The sequence below is a fragment of the Eleginops maclovinus genome, chromosome 5, assembly GCF_036324505.1.
Source record: "Eleginops maclovinus isolate JMC-PN-2008 ecotype Puerto Natales chromosome 5, JC_Emac_rtc_rv5, whole genome shotgun sequence".
Taxonomy (NCBI): Eukaryota; Metazoa; Chordata; class Actinopteri; order Perciformes; family Eleginopidae; genus Eleginops; species Eleginops maclovinus.
The window spans coordinates 1,388,864-1,406,686 of record NC_086353.1 but is presented as its reverse complement, the minus strand read 5'-3'; the positions used below and the strand labels follow the sequence as shown (position 1 = coordinate 1,406,686).

At 41.9% G+C, this 17,823-nt stretch overlaps 1 protein-coding gene across 5 annotated transcripts in view; it reads left to right on the top strand.

Moving 5' to 3' along the window:
* LOC134864570 (CREB3 regulatory factor-like) overlaps positions 1-17,360 on the top strand; it is a 42,297-nt gene extending 24,937 nt beyond the window's left edge. For all 5 annotated transcript variants that reach the window (XM_063883654.1, XM_063883655.1, XM_063883657.1 and 2 more), the window contains 3 exons: positions 3,394-3,467; positions 7,246-7,374; positions 9,511-17,360. In XM_063883654.1, the coding sequence (XP_063739724.1) occupies positions 3,394-3,467; positions 7,246-7,374; positions 9,511-9,626 (319 nt within the window). In that variant the 3' untranslated portion in view covers positions 9,627-17,360. The remainder of the gene's footprint in view (positions 1-3,393; positions 3,468-7,245; positions 7,375-9,510) is intronic.
* The last annotated feature ends 463 nt before the right edge of the window (positions 17,361-17,823 follow it).

Below are 17,823 nucleotides of genomic sequence, written 5' to 3'. Positions count from 1 at the left end.
TGTGGAGCATTAGAGGAGTTGACCTTCTCATGCTGTTGCTGGAGAACATGGGAGAGACAGACAGAGAGAGCGAGAGAGAGACAGAGAGAGAGAGAGAGAGAGAGAGAGGAATATATATTTGTAGTTGAATTTAAGACATGGTTGTTCTGACTTCTGAAATTCTAAGAATCATAGGTGCTTTTATTTTGAAGGTTCAGGAACTTGATCTGATTATAATTGGGCGCCTGGGAAAAATAAGAGTAACCGTATAAAGGGTTTAGTTTGTCTCTCATTTATTAATTAGGTTGTGAACACTTATCACTTTATATATCATTAATAAGCGTTTATAAAAAAAGAGATAAACAGGGCAACTCGGACCGGTTGCTTGCCAAATAGTGAGCCCACATTTATCTGTACTGCTTAGCCTTATACTTAGCTTAAGATATGCCAAGAAACATCAAGCTAGATGGGGGGAGAGTCACCTCAGTGAACAACAGATACCAAGGATGCTGGCTGATGAAGAAGAGGAAGGAAGCTAGGTAGCCAATATAAGGTTTAGTCATCTTGCCAAATAGTGAGCCTGTGTTGATGTATGAAAACTATGTTAGAACTGGTTTATAAATGGTTCTTAATGATTAATAAAGCTTTAACAACCTCATTATGAACCCCTTTATGAATCCTTTATAAGGGTAGTCTTATTGTAAAGTGGTCCATCGTACGGTATACGCAGCATGGGCCGGCGTCAACCCTCCTTTGTGAAGAGGACTGAATCCACTTAGCTTGCTGCCCCCCTTCATCAGTCAATTTGACGTCTTTCTTTATATCTTTTGCATCCCATTACAGTAGCTTTCTGTCTGTTTTAGTCATTTCTAAGCCATTGTGAGTGTCTTCGGAGCCTCCTTGAAGTCTTTCGATGTGTCTTTGAGATCCTTTGAGTCTAATACGTGACAATACCACAACAATACAAGTCTTCGTGGATTGATAAAGACACCAATAGAGTATTATATATATATATGTGATTGGTTGGTTGTAAGAGGGACGAGGCGCGTCACGTGTCAATGTATCATCGAGTTGGCAGCCTGAAGTAACTCACAGGGAGGCAAGGGAAAAAAGGAATATCCAGACAACAAAGATCGAATAGTCTGCTAGAGAACGTGATTGGTCGTCGTTGTTTCGATCAATACCTTACACAACACATCTGATTCAAAATGTCTGAGCTGATTGGCTCCTTTTTTTTAATGATTTTATTCTGGACTTGAGAGGGATGGGGGAGGAGGATGAAACGCTGAATGGGAGGAAATCAAAGCTGGATTGGGGAGGCAGTGAGGGAGGGTCACAGAGAGTTCATATGTGGTTAGAGGAGGAGTACGTTATCACAGTTTAAAGAGGAGAGGGACTCTGGGAGTGTCTTTTTATTATTCCAAACATATTAAACATGCAAACCCAAACACATCCTCGTAAGGAGCGAGCGATAGAGTGTGACTGAGTTCATGTTTTCATTCAGTATGCAGGCATTTCATCTCTGCCTGAAAACAGGTCAGAATCAGCGGTGGAATCATCCGAACATCCTGCCTATTTCTGTTTCAATCTTGTCACAAAACCTGGGGCGTTCAGGGGGTGTAGGAGAAAGCAACTCGCCCAGATTTTAGCTGATGCTGGACGCTCCAATAAATACATTTAGAGGTGGGACGATCATTTCAAGGGCACTGATTCATTTACAGGAATACTCCATCATTTTGGAAAACAAGATTATCCGGTTTCTTACTGGAAGTTACGAGAGGAGATTTAGGTCCAATTCAATCTGTGTGTGTGTGTGTAGAAAAAAGGCTGGAAGCAGGTGGAAAGTGTCAGACTGGCTCCAAAGGTGTCTTAAAACACAGTATATATATTTATGTATATTAGGGATGTCATGAAGGCTGACGTTGTGTTTATACAGAATGCAAATAAGGATCGTAGGAAACTGAAATTCTTCCTTTAACTCATTATATCTGGTCCCTCTTAATCCTGACGGGTACCGACCATGGATGTATTAAGGAGAACTGGATACAGCGTCAATCCCACTGACTCTGAGACGAGGGAACTTGGTTTATTTTACTTCATTTTACTCCTACCAACAATTCGGTTTATTGACTTTAAAAAAGGGACATTAAGCTCCCCTGCAAAGTAGTCCACCTCACAGCGAGTCATTTTCTCCTATCGTTGCTCGGTTTGATTTCAGAGACAGGTGAATCCTCCGGTGCTGAAACACCTCCGAGGATCTCAGAAAGAAACCACAGCACCTAGTTTCCAAACCGAGCTCCAGAAACTTTAATCTGGTCAACATGTGTTTCCCTCCTTCCAGGCAGCCTCTCCTTTCTTTCTCCTTCTCATTCAGCCGGTCAATTAAACCAATTTGGTGAGTCATGAGGAGGAACAGCAGGGCTTCTTTGAGGCTGTTTTATTCATTTTTTAGCTACAGCGTTGTGGTGCAATATACCAAATACTCAAGTGGTACAAATTGTGCAATACAATGAATAATGAAGTGTCCAAAATAGAATAAAATCAACAAAATGTGGAATTAAAAACCTTACAGTGGAATAAAATCCAGTTTATTGCATTAATTCATAAATATCTGAGGCTGTTTTGACTCCACTCTTATATTTTGGGGGCTTTTTACAAATGAAAAACACGTGCAACACTCAGCAACGATTAGGAGAATTTAAATTGTTGTACGTCCGCCCACATCCTCCCCTCAGAGACTGCGATTAAAATTGGAAATTTGCAGGAGAGAAACCAAGCGTTTTTCAGCGGAGAAACACAGAGGGAGTATTGTGTCCGGCTCCGTTGGCCTGCAAGTGTTTCATTTCCTTTAGTTTCGTTTAGCTGACTCACAGCTGCAGGAGAAGAGGAGTCATCTGCAGAGAACAGTCCCTCGTGAGAGGCATGAATATTTAATATGCATTGATTGATTCCTTCTCCGCTGCCTCTTTTCAACACCCAATACTCTGAAACCAAGCTGTCCCTGCAGAGTGTCAAATGGTGGTGGAGGAGAGGGAAGTAAATCCTGCAGCTGCTCCCAGAGTAACCACGTGAGGGACGGGAATACAGGAAGTGCTTTTAGAAAAATGTTTGGCAGCACCTTGAAGATTGTTTCTCTTGGATCCATCCTTTTTTTTGTACTTTCCCATCATCATTTCATCATTTTAATATCGTTATTAATCTAGAGATGTGATATTTATTGCCCCTCTATACATCCTGGGAGAGGGATCTTTCTCTGTGGCTTTTCCCGAGGCTTTTAACATTTTTCCCCGTGAATTGTAGGCTTTCTTTGGGACAGAGGGTGTCATGTGCCCGGCTATATAAATAACATTGGATTGATTGAAGCTGTAGTCTCTTGCTGCATGAATGACGGTCCTCTTGTGGTCTCTGTTTCAGGGCCTGCAGGCTGAAGAAGAAGGCTCAGCACGAAGCCAACAAGATCAAACTGTGGGGGCTCAACCAGGAGTACGGTCAGTGCTGCAGATTACTAACCATGAACATTTGGGGAGGATTCAGAATATTGTATTTAGATTAAGTTAGAGTTGCTCAGTTTTACAATGAAATATTAATACAAATCGTTGGCAGAGGCGCTCTTTATTCCATGCAACACAGCAAGTCTTTAATATAATATTCCAATAGTTAAGAAGCATTGCTCTCAACACCTACTCTTTTTCTTACTTTCTGAATTTGTCTGTTTTTAATTGGAGAAAAAGTCCTTTGTGTAGAGTATTTAAACATATTCGACAAAGACTTGTACCCACTATGATCCACTAACAACGCAGAACATCTTACAGCTTCTTCCAATCTGTGTTTATAATTAGAATCAAATGAAGCTATAATTACTTACTAAAAACATCTTTAAAGGACATTTTCAAGACAGCCTGTTTGGTGAATCATGTTTCTGCAGAGACGATGTTAACAAGATAATCAACACTTTACTCTGCTGTAAGTGTCAGTGCCTCCTCCTCCTCCTCCTCCTCCTCCTTCAACCCCAAACCAGCGTCCAACTTCCTTTGTCCTCTTTTTTTTTTTTCCTTGTTTTTTAACATTCCAGTCATTCCCGGTGTTTCATAGCGGCGGCTTTACTCGTGGCTCCCGCAGAAAAACTCGGTGCCGCTGGCTGGAAGCCAAAACACACACAGTGCTGAACTTCACACGTCTCCTCACTTCCTTTATCCCTCCGCTGACTCCCTTTCTTCTCCTTTTCTTTAACTCTCTCTCTCTCATACACTGGCTCCCTCTCTCTCACTCTCTCTCCCTCTCTCTGCATCGCTGTGATTTGCATCGATACAAAACGCGCTCTACATACTCAGCAGCGACTCGACTTCAAAGAAGGAGCGCTTTGGTGTCGGGCCAGAGCCTCCTGACTTGTGTGTGTGTGGCTGTGTGTGTGTGTGTGTGTGTGTGTGTGTGTGTGTGTGTGTGTGTGTGTGTGTGTGTGTGTGTGTGTGTGTGTGTGTGTGTGTGTGTGTGTGTGTGTGTGTGTGTGTGTGTGTGTGTGTGTGTGTGTGTGTGTGTGTGTGTGTGTGTGTGTGTGTGTGTGTGTGTGTGTGTGTGTGTGATAAGTTCAAACGTTCCACTGTCGGCTTAATAACATCGTCAGGGCATGTGTGATTGTGCTGCCGTAGCAGTGGAACATGGTTAAAGACACTCAGATTCCCCTTACACACAATAACACACACTCTGTAAGTGTTTCAACAATCACCAGCTCTTGGTCTGAATATATACGCCTAGATAGACATACAAACACATGCATTTTGTTCAGTTTCACGGAGAGAATTCAGAGTAAACGTGCTGCCAGTTTGTCCGGCGCCAGGGAGCAGTTTGGGTTTATTAGTGCCTTGCTCAAGAGGTGAACTGGCACGTCTTACCTTGTGTTGTCCTCCCTGTTATAAAGTGTAGGGTGTAAATAATCATCTTTATCTATGCTTCACTTTATTTTAACAACACTTTAGAGATTTTACAAATTGATCCCAAAAGACCAACGAAAGGGCGTAGTATAAATCAAACATGGTGATGTTCTGCGTCTGACATAAATGAAACCTTTATCCCGACATAAAAACATTTCAGAGCGGGTCAGATGCTCTTGAGGACAACAGGAAGGTTAAAAGAAAAGGCAGAAAATGTCATTTCTAGATGGAAACAGTTAATTTAGGTAACTTTTTAAAGTGGAAACACAGCTGCACAGCCACCTGTCCTTACCTCTGTCAAGTACACAAATATTGTCATCAAAATCAACTTGTAGTTCAAAAAGTAAAAGTACCCGTTATGCGTAATGGCCCATTTCAAAATCATATATCTTTAATAATTGGATTATGATTATTGTGTTCATCACAGCCAGTGTTGTAGTCAAGTCACCAATTCAGTCATTGAATTACATTTAAATTCAGCTCTTGATTTTAGTTCTTATCTATCAATACTTTTTATTGTCTGCCTCGCTTTTATGAAACTGCTGTGAAGCTCTGTGGGCTGCAATCCTTGTATGAAAGGTGCAAATTTATAAGGCTTATTATAAATATTATTACGGTCGTGTTGAGTTCCAACGCTGCCTTCAACACAGTGACCCGCTGTCAGTGTCTCAGGTTTGCTTGTAAGAGAAGAGAGAGGGAGGGACAGAGTAGTGATTGTTGTTAACTGTGGAGAACCAGCGATTAACGGAAGCTTGAGTGACTATTTTAATTAATTGATAACCTGCTGATGGATGTTTTAACCTTTGAATATCTATGATAGTTTATTTATTCACTGATTTTTATGTTGTTTTTTGTGTGTGCTAAACCAACCCCCACAGAAATGAAGTCGAGGAATTCTCGGCCAATTACTGATGTATTCGTCACCGCGGTGTATGTTTGTGTGTAAAGATTTGGTCTGACCCGCTGTGTTCCTTCACACACACACACACACACACTCTCCGGAGCGTTGGACAAAAGAGGAATCAGATCTGTGCAACGCTGACAGGAGGGGGGGGGGGTGTCATGGCGCCATCAGGTCACATGACCTCACAGAGGAGGAGGCCAAACCCACAGAACGGACGATGAGTCCTCACAAAACCCTTTGACACCTAAAGATGTCCGGGACTGGGAGAGCTGGTGGGGTTAATGCTGCTCTAGAAAATATATGAGTCACACTTTATCCAAACTTTAGAATCAGTCAGGAGGAGAGAGAGGAACGGCAGCACTGAAGATGAATAACATATAAAATAAAGAAGTGAACATTCATATATAAAGAGTCCTCTCCTGCTGATGTTCAGGTGTATATCAGTATGTAGTGTCTCTACTTTAAAGAGTCCTCTCCTGCTGATGTTCAGGTGTATATCAGTATGTAGTGTCTCTACTTTAAAGAGTCCTCTCCTGCTGATGTTCAGGTGTGTATCAGTATGTAGTGTCTCTACTTTAAAGAGTCCTCTCCTGCTGATGTTCAGGTGTGTATCAGTATGTAGCGTCTCTACTTTAAAGAGTCCTCTCCTGCTGATGTTCAGGTGTATATCAGTATGTAGTGTCTCTACTTTAAAGAGTCCTCTCCTGCTGATGTTCAGGTGTATATCAGTATGTAGTGTCTCTACTTTAAAGAGTCCTCTCCTGCTGATGTTCAGGTGTATATCAGTATGTAGCGTCTCTACTTTAAAGAGTCCTCTCCTGCTGATGTTCAGGTGTATATCAGTATGTAGTGTCTCTACTTTAAAGAGTCCTCTCCTGCTGATGTTCAGGTGTATATCAGTATGTAGTGTCTCTACTTTAAAGAGTCCTCTCCTGCTGATGTTCAGGTGTATATCAGTATGTAGTGTCTCTACTTTAAAGAGTCCTCTCCTGCTGATGTTCAGGTGTATATCAGTATGTAGTGTCTCTACTTTAAAGAGTCCTCTCCTGCTGATGTTCAGGTGTATATCAGTATGTAGTGTCTCTACTTTAAAGAGTCCTCTCCTGCTGATGTTCAGGTGTCAGTATGTAGTGTCTCTACTTCAAAGAGTCCTCTCCTGCTGATGTTCAGGTGTATATCAGTATGTATCATCAAACTACACTGTATTATGCACATGACATTAAAGCCTTTGAATCTTGGGATGAATATGACTTAAAAACCAATTGTTTTACTTCTATAGAATTAGTTATATGAAAGAACAACACCAGAGGAAGGTATTAGACGGATCAGACGTAAAAGTTGGCGCCAAACTAAATCCAACTTGTATTCAATGAGCATCCGATTTAAAGTTTGGAGGTGAAAATAATTGATGTGTTTCGTATCTTCTGTGCACAGAGAGCCTGTTGGGAGCCCTGCTGCGGATTAAAGAGGTGATCCGGCTGCGGGTGGAGAGCAGCGAGGAAGAGGAGGATGATGAGCGAGGTATGACCCAGCGGCTGGAAGACATCCTGCGAGAGTCCAGCGGTGAGAAATAAAAAAAAGAACTAAAAGAAACTGTTATGTGATTAATCATCCAAATTATTGAAGTTTTGTCAATGGGTTCTGAGCTTCATGCTATGCTACGTTAGCATCCTGTACAATGCTCCCCAACACCAGGCAGTATGTTTCATTTTCATTATATTTAACATTGAAAAACCAAGCTTAAATCAGTTCAAGCTAAACCTTAATATATACCTTTAAATGAGCCTTGCTTCTTTATAGTTGCACTTTTTAACTAACATGGTAATCAAAGAATCACTTCACATGTTGAGGCCATAGGCTAATAAATAAATACATACAGAGCCGGGACGGGGGCTCATATTCCCTTAAAATACTCTGAATTTCCAACGATAAGATTATAGATTTACAGGAAAAACAAACCTGTTACTCTCTGATGTAGACGGTAAAGAGAAAGGAACTGATGGCCAAATTCTGACAAACTTCAGGGTCCTGATTTCTTTTAAAAAACACAACTTTCCAATACTGTTTTTAGTAAATTTGACGCTGTAAAATCTCCGTAATTCAAAGAATTGTCTGAGAATATTCCCACATTCCTCAATCTGTAACTTTTTAATACAATGGCCCTCATAAAACATAAAAAATGGGACACAATGGAACAAGGAAAGCAGATTTTAAACCACTACAATTTGTTTATGACCTGGGCTGTCAACGAATATGCTAAATTCGAAGATATATCGAATAGTTTTTAAAAACAGACATTTGAAGGTGGAATGTGGAAAAACACACCCGTGGCTGTCTGCTTTGCGAGTGGGCACGCTGCCTGAGGGGTCATGGACAGAGTCACTGCTGAAAGTTGACTTGTGGAAGATGGCAGAAAGTGCAGAGCCAAACTCGACCGCAGCAGAGAACGTGATTTTAACCCCAAGAAATCTAAAAAGCCCTGTCTGGAAATACTTCGGATTTTGGTCGGTAGATGGTAAAATTGTGGAGCCTCGAGATAAAGTAGTATGTAAGCTACAGTTAGCTTATCATTCGACCACTAGCAACATGAGGTCACATCTTGATAATGTGCACCCCAATGAGCATGGCATAATATGTGGAACTCCAGCTAAACAGCCACGTCTCGATACAAGCTCTTTGTCTGCAGCATGACAAGAGGCCTGCACGCAGAAATGAATTGTGTCCGTATGTAAGGACATGAGACCGATCAGTGTCGTTGATGGGACAGGCTTCAGGGAGCTATGTCAAGAACTGGAACCGAGGTGCCGTACTGCGGGCGAGAGAGAGTGGTGTATTAAATCTGTTCATATACAGTTAGTTACTCTCTGAGGTCATAGAGAGTGATGTGGTACAACAGGAGGTTGTATAACAAACCACTGGACTATGTCAGAAGGCCTCCAGGGATGAGTAAGAAAAAGACCAACGTATATCTCACCTTATTTGGGTACGTGCAAGACATGGTGTACGAACGTATAGATCACCTTATATGGGTACGTGCAAGACATGGTGTACGAACGTATAGATCACCTTACTTGGGTACACATTCTTATAGAACATCGCATTTTGTCACACACACACATTTCTCCTATAAATTGCACAAAGACTGTTCGGGGGGACTTCCACAATTGGCTCTGGGAACCCCGCATCGCCCGTGTTGGTGTATGATACTATGCTGTTGTAATAAACCTTATTATATACAAGCTGGTGTCTCCGGAGACTTCTTCATCATCTTCACAAACATCGCTACAAGATATACTTCAAGAGAAAGAGTGCGTGCGAGTGAGCAAGCGAGAGTGAGGTCTGCGGTCTTGGCCATTAGTTGATTTACTTATTTTTGTGTAGGTAATATGTTGTCAAATATGTTTAAACTTAAATAAACTACTTATACAAGTAGTTATGTCTCGCTGTATTAGTTTGTCCTGTTATTGACGTAATGCGCGTCATTGACGTAATGCGCAAACACATATATTCGAGTATTTCGAATATATGTGTTTTTTTTAGAGGAATATTCGAACGTCATTTTTGAGCAATTTTGACAGCCCTAATGACGTCTGAGCTCTTAACTATTTATTAAAACTAGAACTGTTGTTAGCCCCATGTTTATCTTGTCCTTTTCCTTCTATAACACTTATTTTATGTAATATATTTTCACTTCTGCAGGTCCTTTAGTCGCTGGGCGGACCAAAGACTTTGTGCAAAGGATTTTGGCGGCCAGTGCGGGCGGCCAGATCCAGCGCAAAGAGTCTCCGCGGGGGGGGGATGAGGTGGAAGGCTAAACTCACCTAAACATCCCGTCTCTCCACCTTCCTCCTCCATCTTTCCACGCCTTGCACCAACCAACCAACCAAGCAGTCTGACCTGAGGAGCTGCCCCTCTTCCTCTCCGGCTGTACAGGGAGGAAGAGGAGGGGGAACAACAGCATGGTTTCCAACATCAGGCCAGACCTGCTGCTGCTGCTGACGTCTCTGTATTCTGTGTGTGTGTCTGTGTGTATGTGTGTGTGTGTGTGTGTGTGTGTGTGTGTGTGTGTCTGTGTGTCTGTGTGTGTGTGTGTGTGTGTGTGTGTGTGTGTGTGTGTGTGTGTGTGTGGACATGTATATACATCCAGTACAAGCGTCGTCCCCCCCCCTGTGTGCTGTATTTGTTTCCCAGTGTGCCTATGAATAGACATTGCACTGTTTTCGTAGATGGTCTTAGTTTTTATTCGGCAGGGGGGGCCGGTAGTGAGGCGAGGGCGCGGGGGGTGCATCTAAGGATAAGAGGAAGTGCACAAAATAAGGAAGTGGGAGGAGCGTGAGCCTGCAAGACAAAGAAGCGGGTGTGTGCTTGGTCCCACAGAAGCACTTCATACCATTGGGATTGCATCAGAGAAACGTCGGTAAGAAGTCCTGAAGCCAGAGCAGCTGGTGATGGAAACAACCGGCTGTTTGTTGTGGGGGGAAAAAAAAGTCCCTGCAGCTTTAATCCCGAAACTTAACCCCCTCCCCCAACCTTCACCCCATCATAATGAAAGTTAAAGAGAAAAATGCACCTTAATCCAAACTGACCAAAGATACTGCTGAAGCACTCTGACACCAAACTGCTGCCATTAACACTTCCTTCTGTCCTGCTACGTGAGTATCCTGTTTGCCCGCAAGCGTCCTCTAAAGCAGTCGTTTTCAACCCGTGTGCCGTGACAGATCGTCAGGTTAGCTGTGGAAAATTGTCCAATTTCACTTAATGGGTCCAAAAGAGTACCATTTAGTTGCTGCTCCAACCGTTTCATGGTCCCGAGTTCACTGAAAAAAAGTTGACTCTGATTAAATGCACTTTGTCAACAAATATCACATAGTATACGAAAGCAATACTATTCAGTTCAACCCATTGTGTTTTATTTCAACTATTGCTTTCAACTAACCTGTTACAGTTGTGTGGAATCTATTAACATAATACATCTAATTAAAGTCAATGCTTGTATGGATATCTGACAGAGACAAGAGGTCGCCATTTAATCCAAACTGGGCGACATCCACCAAGACAAAGACACCTCCCTCATGTCTGTTCAGCAAACGTGCAGCTACAGCAGGTTTAGCTTAGCTTAGCATTAAAGAAATGGAGGGAAACAGCTAGCCTTGCGCTGTCTGATTGCTACAAAATCCAACTACTCAAGCTCACCGTTTTTTTCTTGACCAGTAGCCATTGGTTCATTGAGTCTCCACACAGGCAGAGGTGTAAGTTAACTTTAGAGGCTAGCTGTTTCCAGTCTTAGTTCTGTGCTAAGCTAACTATCCGAATGATATCCAATTAGCAATTCTGACATTTGATCAGTGGCGGTGACGTGCCAAATCCAAAAGAACAACATAACATTTGGATCAGTATTTTCAGTGCCTCTCACGAAACACCTGTAGCTTTAAAACAAGAGCAGGGACTATTTAATGTTAACAAACTGAGAAACTGGTCACTTTTAATGAGAGAGAGAGCGACTCTCAAAGCTGCTCAGGAGCTGAACTCTTAGCCATATTGAGGGACGTGTCATGAAATGATCCTTATACATGTATGTGTTTGTTTTTTTTATGAACGTGAAACATGTACCACGGCTCAAAGGTGGAAAACACTGCTCTAAAGGATGACATTGCTGGACTTTTAAAATCCCTTCTCCTTAAATGCACTACTACGGACCTGAGAGCAGCGGTGTCACAGACAGGAAATGACTGACACTTTATTATTTTGTCTGCAGCTCTTTTATTAATCACTGGCTTTATGTTTGTAACCCGCTAAAGGGAAGTGTCCTCAATGCCTCCCCCAAGCCCTCCCCTCAACCCCTGACCTGATTATGTAGCGCACCTTCCTGAATTGCAATGACGAATAGAGAGAAACACTTGTAGATCTAGAAAGCAAATAATTTGTTTTTTTACTATAATTATTTTCTTGTTATTCGGCCCACACAGTGGGTGTCAGTCTTTTGAACTCTGCCTTTCTTCTGTGGTCTTTGCTGAAGCTGTAGACCAACCTGTCCACGGTCTCTAAATGTTGTTGGACGTTAAACACAAAGTAAAGGACCCTTTGAATTGCACTGTGGTAAGAGCAACTAAGCACCTTTTCAAAAAGAGTGCTTCAGGTCCTCCCGAAGAGGAAAAGGACTCTTTAGTCGGCACCTTTTTGTCTCAAGACAGATATTGATTGAGAGGCTTCGTGACGTCTCGGTTTGTTTCGGTGCTACTGTACGATGTTAAAAATAAGAAGCAATGCAAACTGAGCGTCAGGCATCAGGCAGGAACAGCTGACTGGGGTTTGGCCTGCGAGCACGTCCTGTTGTAATAGGTAGTTTGCATAATGACGCCTTTCTGAAGTGCCTGGAGCTTAGAGCCGCAGGGACCTGTGTTATTATGCCTGATCTTAAACCCTATTACAAGGTAAAGAGTAACCCATGACTACTGCTCCCAGCCTGGCCTCACTTGACTCTGAGAGAAAGGAAAAAATAAAAAGCAGGCCCCGTATTTAGCCAAATAAAAGTCAACCAAAATATTTCCCTTGCAGATTAAATCCTATACATGGAGCTGGCACGGGTTTCTGTGAACATCAACTCTTGAACTAAATGTCAAGGAACGGCTTTTCCTGTTTTGTTTCTAACCTTGACAAGCTCCAATCTAGGCTTCGGTCCAAAGCTCCACAACGTGCTGGTCCTCCTATGGAAACTCCACTTCCTGTCCCTCAGTCAGCAGAGAAACTTTAAACCCTTCACCTCATCGAGGTCTTGCTGAAAAGCTGTGGACACAACAGTTGGAGGCAGATTGTTTCTGCAGGTCTTTTCTTGGAAATGTGGCTCATGAGTAGAGTAATGTAAACAGAGGGTTGTTCGGCTGGAGGAGTTTCACGGTAGCGGTCCGCTGCCCTGATGCCAGAGACAGATAGCAGCAGCACGAGGCTCTGATCGAGAGGACGTTAGGGTTGTTTGATGTGGGGTTATATGAGGTATGTGCTGAGGACAGAGGCAACAGCAAAAACTTATTTCAGCCACATCAAAAGACTTATATTTACTGATTAAATTACAGGCCTTGTTCTTCTGCAGTGGACTGTCTATCTTTTTAATTTATACACAGACAGGTTTTGGCTCATTGAAAACAAAAGTCTGTGCCGAAGTTCAATCCTGTTAAATAATAAATAAAACAAAACATAAAACGACAGAGCAAGTCCATCTGGTGGCATTGAAAAGAGAGTACATGGATATAAAACTGCTTCGGTTCCTGGGGTGAAATGGCTGTTTTGTGGCAAAATCAGGCAGCGAAAATGATCCAAAAATAGACGACCCTTTAACTCATTTGTTCTGAGGTGTCTAATATGTTTTGCTGCTGCCCTCGTTCACAAAACGTTGATTTACGTTCTTGCTCGTAAGCCAAACTGGTAATACACTGAATCCAGTACTTCATACAACCCCACTTCAATAGAATCCGTTCCATCCCTTCACCACATAATCGTGGTCAAGTTTACTTCCGATCATTTACAAGTTTGAGAAAACTCTGCTCTCTTTCTGCTGCTAAGAAGGTTTCTACCTCCTTCCTCTTTCTCTCGAGGCTCGGGAAGCTGAGGCTCTTGCGCTCGCTGCAACAACTAACAAACAAACAAACAAAGAGAGGAAACGGCAGAAAACAAATGTACATATCAGTGAAGACTCAAATGTTCCCATCTGTCACTTCAGTGGAGGCTGGGGTCTCCGGGTTTAGGAGCGATCCCACTTTGAATGCATAAGTTCGTCCTGATGTTTTCCCTCCTCCAGAGTGGTGTTATGTAACACTAAACACCATCTGCTGTGTGCATGCATCTATATGCCAAAAACAGTTGAGTTTCTGCAACAGATACAAGGGGAAAAAAAGACAAGACGCTGGATTTAATGCAACTAGTGAGCTGGTGTAAGGGCTTTGGTTCCTTCTGTAGCATTATTCCTCTTTGAATACACGCTTTTGTACCCTGGAAGATCCCTTTAACTGTAAAGCTTTAATGGGTGTGCTGCCAGTTTTTGGCAAAGCCACGTCTTTCCGCTCACATTCCTGACTCGCTTTCCCAGAACAGTTTCTGTTTGTGTACCTGGAAACAGGAGGCGGATTTAGTAAGGGGAACGACCCCAAAGATGTCTGCTGTTCGGTCACGTCTCCGTGGTCATTATGCTCATTACAGGCTGAACCAGGAATTGATTTAAAAACACCGAAAATGATGCCAAGTCTGACCTAATGACGATGACTCTGCAGAAACTGGATCATCTTATCAGTCACTTCCTCTTCGGAGACGTAAACACTCCTGAAGCTTTTCGGCCTTTCTGAGGAAGTGAAAGAGAAAGCTTTTCTGTCCTCAGAATGAAAGTTGGATGCACCCCAGCTGCTGGCAGACAGAGGAGATTTAGCTAAGCTACTTCTGTTTAGTGTTTAAGTAAAGCTGCTAAAGAAGTGTTTTCAACCATTAACTCAATTCTGGTATCATTTGGCTGTGATCCATCTTCTGTTATTCACTGTCTAGGATCACTATTCATCATCTCAAGGACGTACTAAGTGGCTATAGTGCTGAAGTCAGTCAATTCAATGCAATATCTACTGAACCCTGCTGTGTATTGTTCCAAGGGTCCTTTGTTCTGGGGGTCTATCTTTGCTTTTCGAAATTGCACAAGCTCTGCAGGAGATAGACGTTGCAAAATCCATTCAACCACTGTGGAGGTATCTATGTCTAATGTTAAGAAAAGAGTCTTTCGTGCAGGTTTGAGGGTGATTTGTAGATTAACGTTCGTAGACTCTGAGCTATACGAGGCTGAATTGAAAATATAGATGTAAGGAAAACATAAATTGCACATTTGACTTAAAAAAAAGGATTTCAGAGGACTTTAAATCTTTGAAAGGCTTCCTTTAATGTGTTGTAGTATCTTCCTGGTTTATTGCACTCATTGTGAGTTGGATAAAAGCGTCATCTAATTTGAATGAAATGTATTTAGAGGATTCAGTTAGCTTAGCTTTGCATCAAGATTAGAAATGGAGGGAAACGGCTAGCCTAGCTCTCTGAGTGGTTATCAGCAGGACTTGTTCTTGACCAGTAGCCATTGGAGTCCCAACACAGGCAGGCATGCAAGTTAGCTTTATAGGCTAGCTGTTTCCAGTCTGAATTCTATGCTAAGCAAACTATCCGAATGAAATCCAATTAGCAATTTGATCCCTGACGGTGACGTGACAGAAGGTGATGCAGCCAAATCCCTCCAAAAAACAACATAACATTTGGATTAATATTCATTACTTACATTATTTCCTAGCTTTCCCACTCTTTTGTATCTGAATTGGCTGCGTTTTATATCCTTTTATGAATTGAATATCTTTGGGTGCTAAACCAACACAAGCACTTAGAAAGCCTTCCATTGGAAGCTGAGGACTTACGATGGACATTTTCTCCATCCATTTTATAAAAAATTACCAACAAATGAATACAATTCGTTGTAAGTTGCACCTTTTAATTTGCCTGAACACATCGTCCCACTTTGGACCGATCCATTACCAGTGCTGGTAAGATATGCAGAGTCTGAAACAGCATGTTAAACACTAAGTTGTAAGACGTGGAGAGGTAGAGTGGTAGTGACGATGACAGGGAGACACTGTCCTCCCTTGCTCTCCACCTGAATAGACCCATCAGTAAGCCACACTGGTGGGACGCTGCTGACCTCCAGGTGCCCACCCCCCTGCCTCGGCCCCCCGACATTGTCCGAGACTGTCGAGCCTCTCCGGTTTCAAAGGCGACGGGCCTCGCCGTACAGGAGGCCTGGGGAACGGCACTTAGTCTCCGAATAGTTTATCTGAAACCTCTTAATCTCCACCTCCTCTGTCGCACTCTGACAGCTGCAGAGGAGGAAGAGGAGGAGGAGGAGGAGGAAGAGCTCCTTGCGTCCTCTTTGTTGCTGACCTGGAAAACTGGATTTGGATGGGTTCAGTTTAGAACTGCTGGTGCTCGTTGAGCTTTGTATCACTGAAGCTTCGGTGTGTGCCTCTCATGTCTCATCACTACCTTTAGGTCCAGTTTTAAGCTTCTGTTTCTGGGAAATATAAAAAATCTCCGGCGATCTTTGAAACCAAGATGGTATTTAAAAGTTTCGCTTTTTAATAGAGTGGTGCAGTGATGACGTATTATTGTAGGATGACCTGGAAGTTAGCCTTTTAACGGCTCCTTCGACAAAAACACTATTGGATTTTCCCATTGGATTTCAGAATATTGCTGAAAATAAGCTCTTTGGCAAACAAACATTAATGATTTCTTTAGTAAAAAGCTAATGTTGGGCTATAAAGGAACTACAGCACGGTCACATGGCTTCACGTCACCACCACTAAGCTAAAGGCGGCTAATGTTGGGCATGGTGACGTTTAGTCGCCTCATTTAGACACTTGTTAGCAACCGCCGTGATGTTGTAAATAAAAACATCTTCAGCTTGTGTTAACCATACAACCTTATTTAAGGCGTCTAACCAAAAACCAGATCAAAAAACTCTCGACAAGAGGGAACAGGAAGTGGTAAAAGTCTAACTAATTTCCGGGTTTTAGGACTCATTCCTGCACAGCTTGATGAGCATTTAAACATACACTTTTGGGGGGAAATGGGTCAAAAATGCTTTTATTCTGCAGTGAACAGAATATTATTCAGATCCAATTACACAGAATGATTTTTCTCTGGACATTTTCGCTATTTAATTATATTTTATAGACCATGTGATTGGCCGAGCAATGGGCCGATTAATGTCTTTACATCTGAAGCTACAGTCAGATATGCTAAATTAGCTTAGCTTAGCATAAAACTGCTAGCGTAGCTTTGTCCGAATTCAACAAAACCCAAACACCAGCACCTCTGAAGCTCATTGTTGCATCTCATTGAATAATTTATTCTTCAGACACACAATACATGTTCATATTAATGTAGCAGTGTGTGCTACATGGTGCTAGCATTTCCTGAGTGGAAAAAAGTCTGAGATTTGAATCGCAGATGCTTCAGTATCTCAAACTTAATGATGAAACATGAGAGGCAACACCTCGTTGATTTAAACCAAAACAGAGTCAGTGGTTTTTCAGAGTAAAACCCCCCATGTCTGGGTAAGAATGAAACGATACTCTGGTATTAAACGCAGACTTCCTGTGGAGAGCATAAGGAGGGAATAATCACATCCCTGCTGGTTCTTCAGTGAGGAGAGAGACGAGCAAACATTCCACTTTAACATGTCATATAATGTACAGCAAACCTTTCTCTTTAGCCCTTTTCTGTCCGTCTCTCCGTAACCACAATACTACAGTTATACTTCAGACCTGTTAACACATTAACACATCTTTATGTACAACTCCTTCGTCAGTAAGTAACCTTTTAAAAAGAAAATACAAAAAAACAAAAATACAAGAAGTGCCGTACAAATAGAAGCCTAATATTTTCTGTTTTGGTTTTGTGTGAGTGTACTGTACACCTGTATAATGTATATTTTAATATTTATATGCAGCTGTTGTATTAAAAGTATATTTTTAAAATAAAAATAGTGCTGTGTTTCTTTATCAAGTTCAGAAATAATACTTAATGTTATTGTTTTATTTTCAGCATTATTTATATTGTTTTATTATCATTATAATAAAGATTATGTTTATTTTAATGATCACTATAATTGTTAGTGTATTTTTAATTATGAATATGATTCTTTTTTATTATCCTTCTTCTTATTAAACCAAAAATCTGCCTTTGGAAACCACCTGACAACTCATTTGACTTGCTAATAGCATTTTCTATCTAGGTGATAATTGTTAGGCAGTGTTACCAATTAAAGGTGTCGCTTTTTTATCACCATTTGCAGGATTTGCATATTTATTTTTGGGATCATCAGGACATAAATGCTGCACAGCACCACCCTCAGGCCACACAGCGTCACTGCAGCAGTCCGAACCCTTTAAACAACCTCCTCCTGAAGGAATGAAAGCAGGAAGATGGAGGATCAGAGGTGGGGGG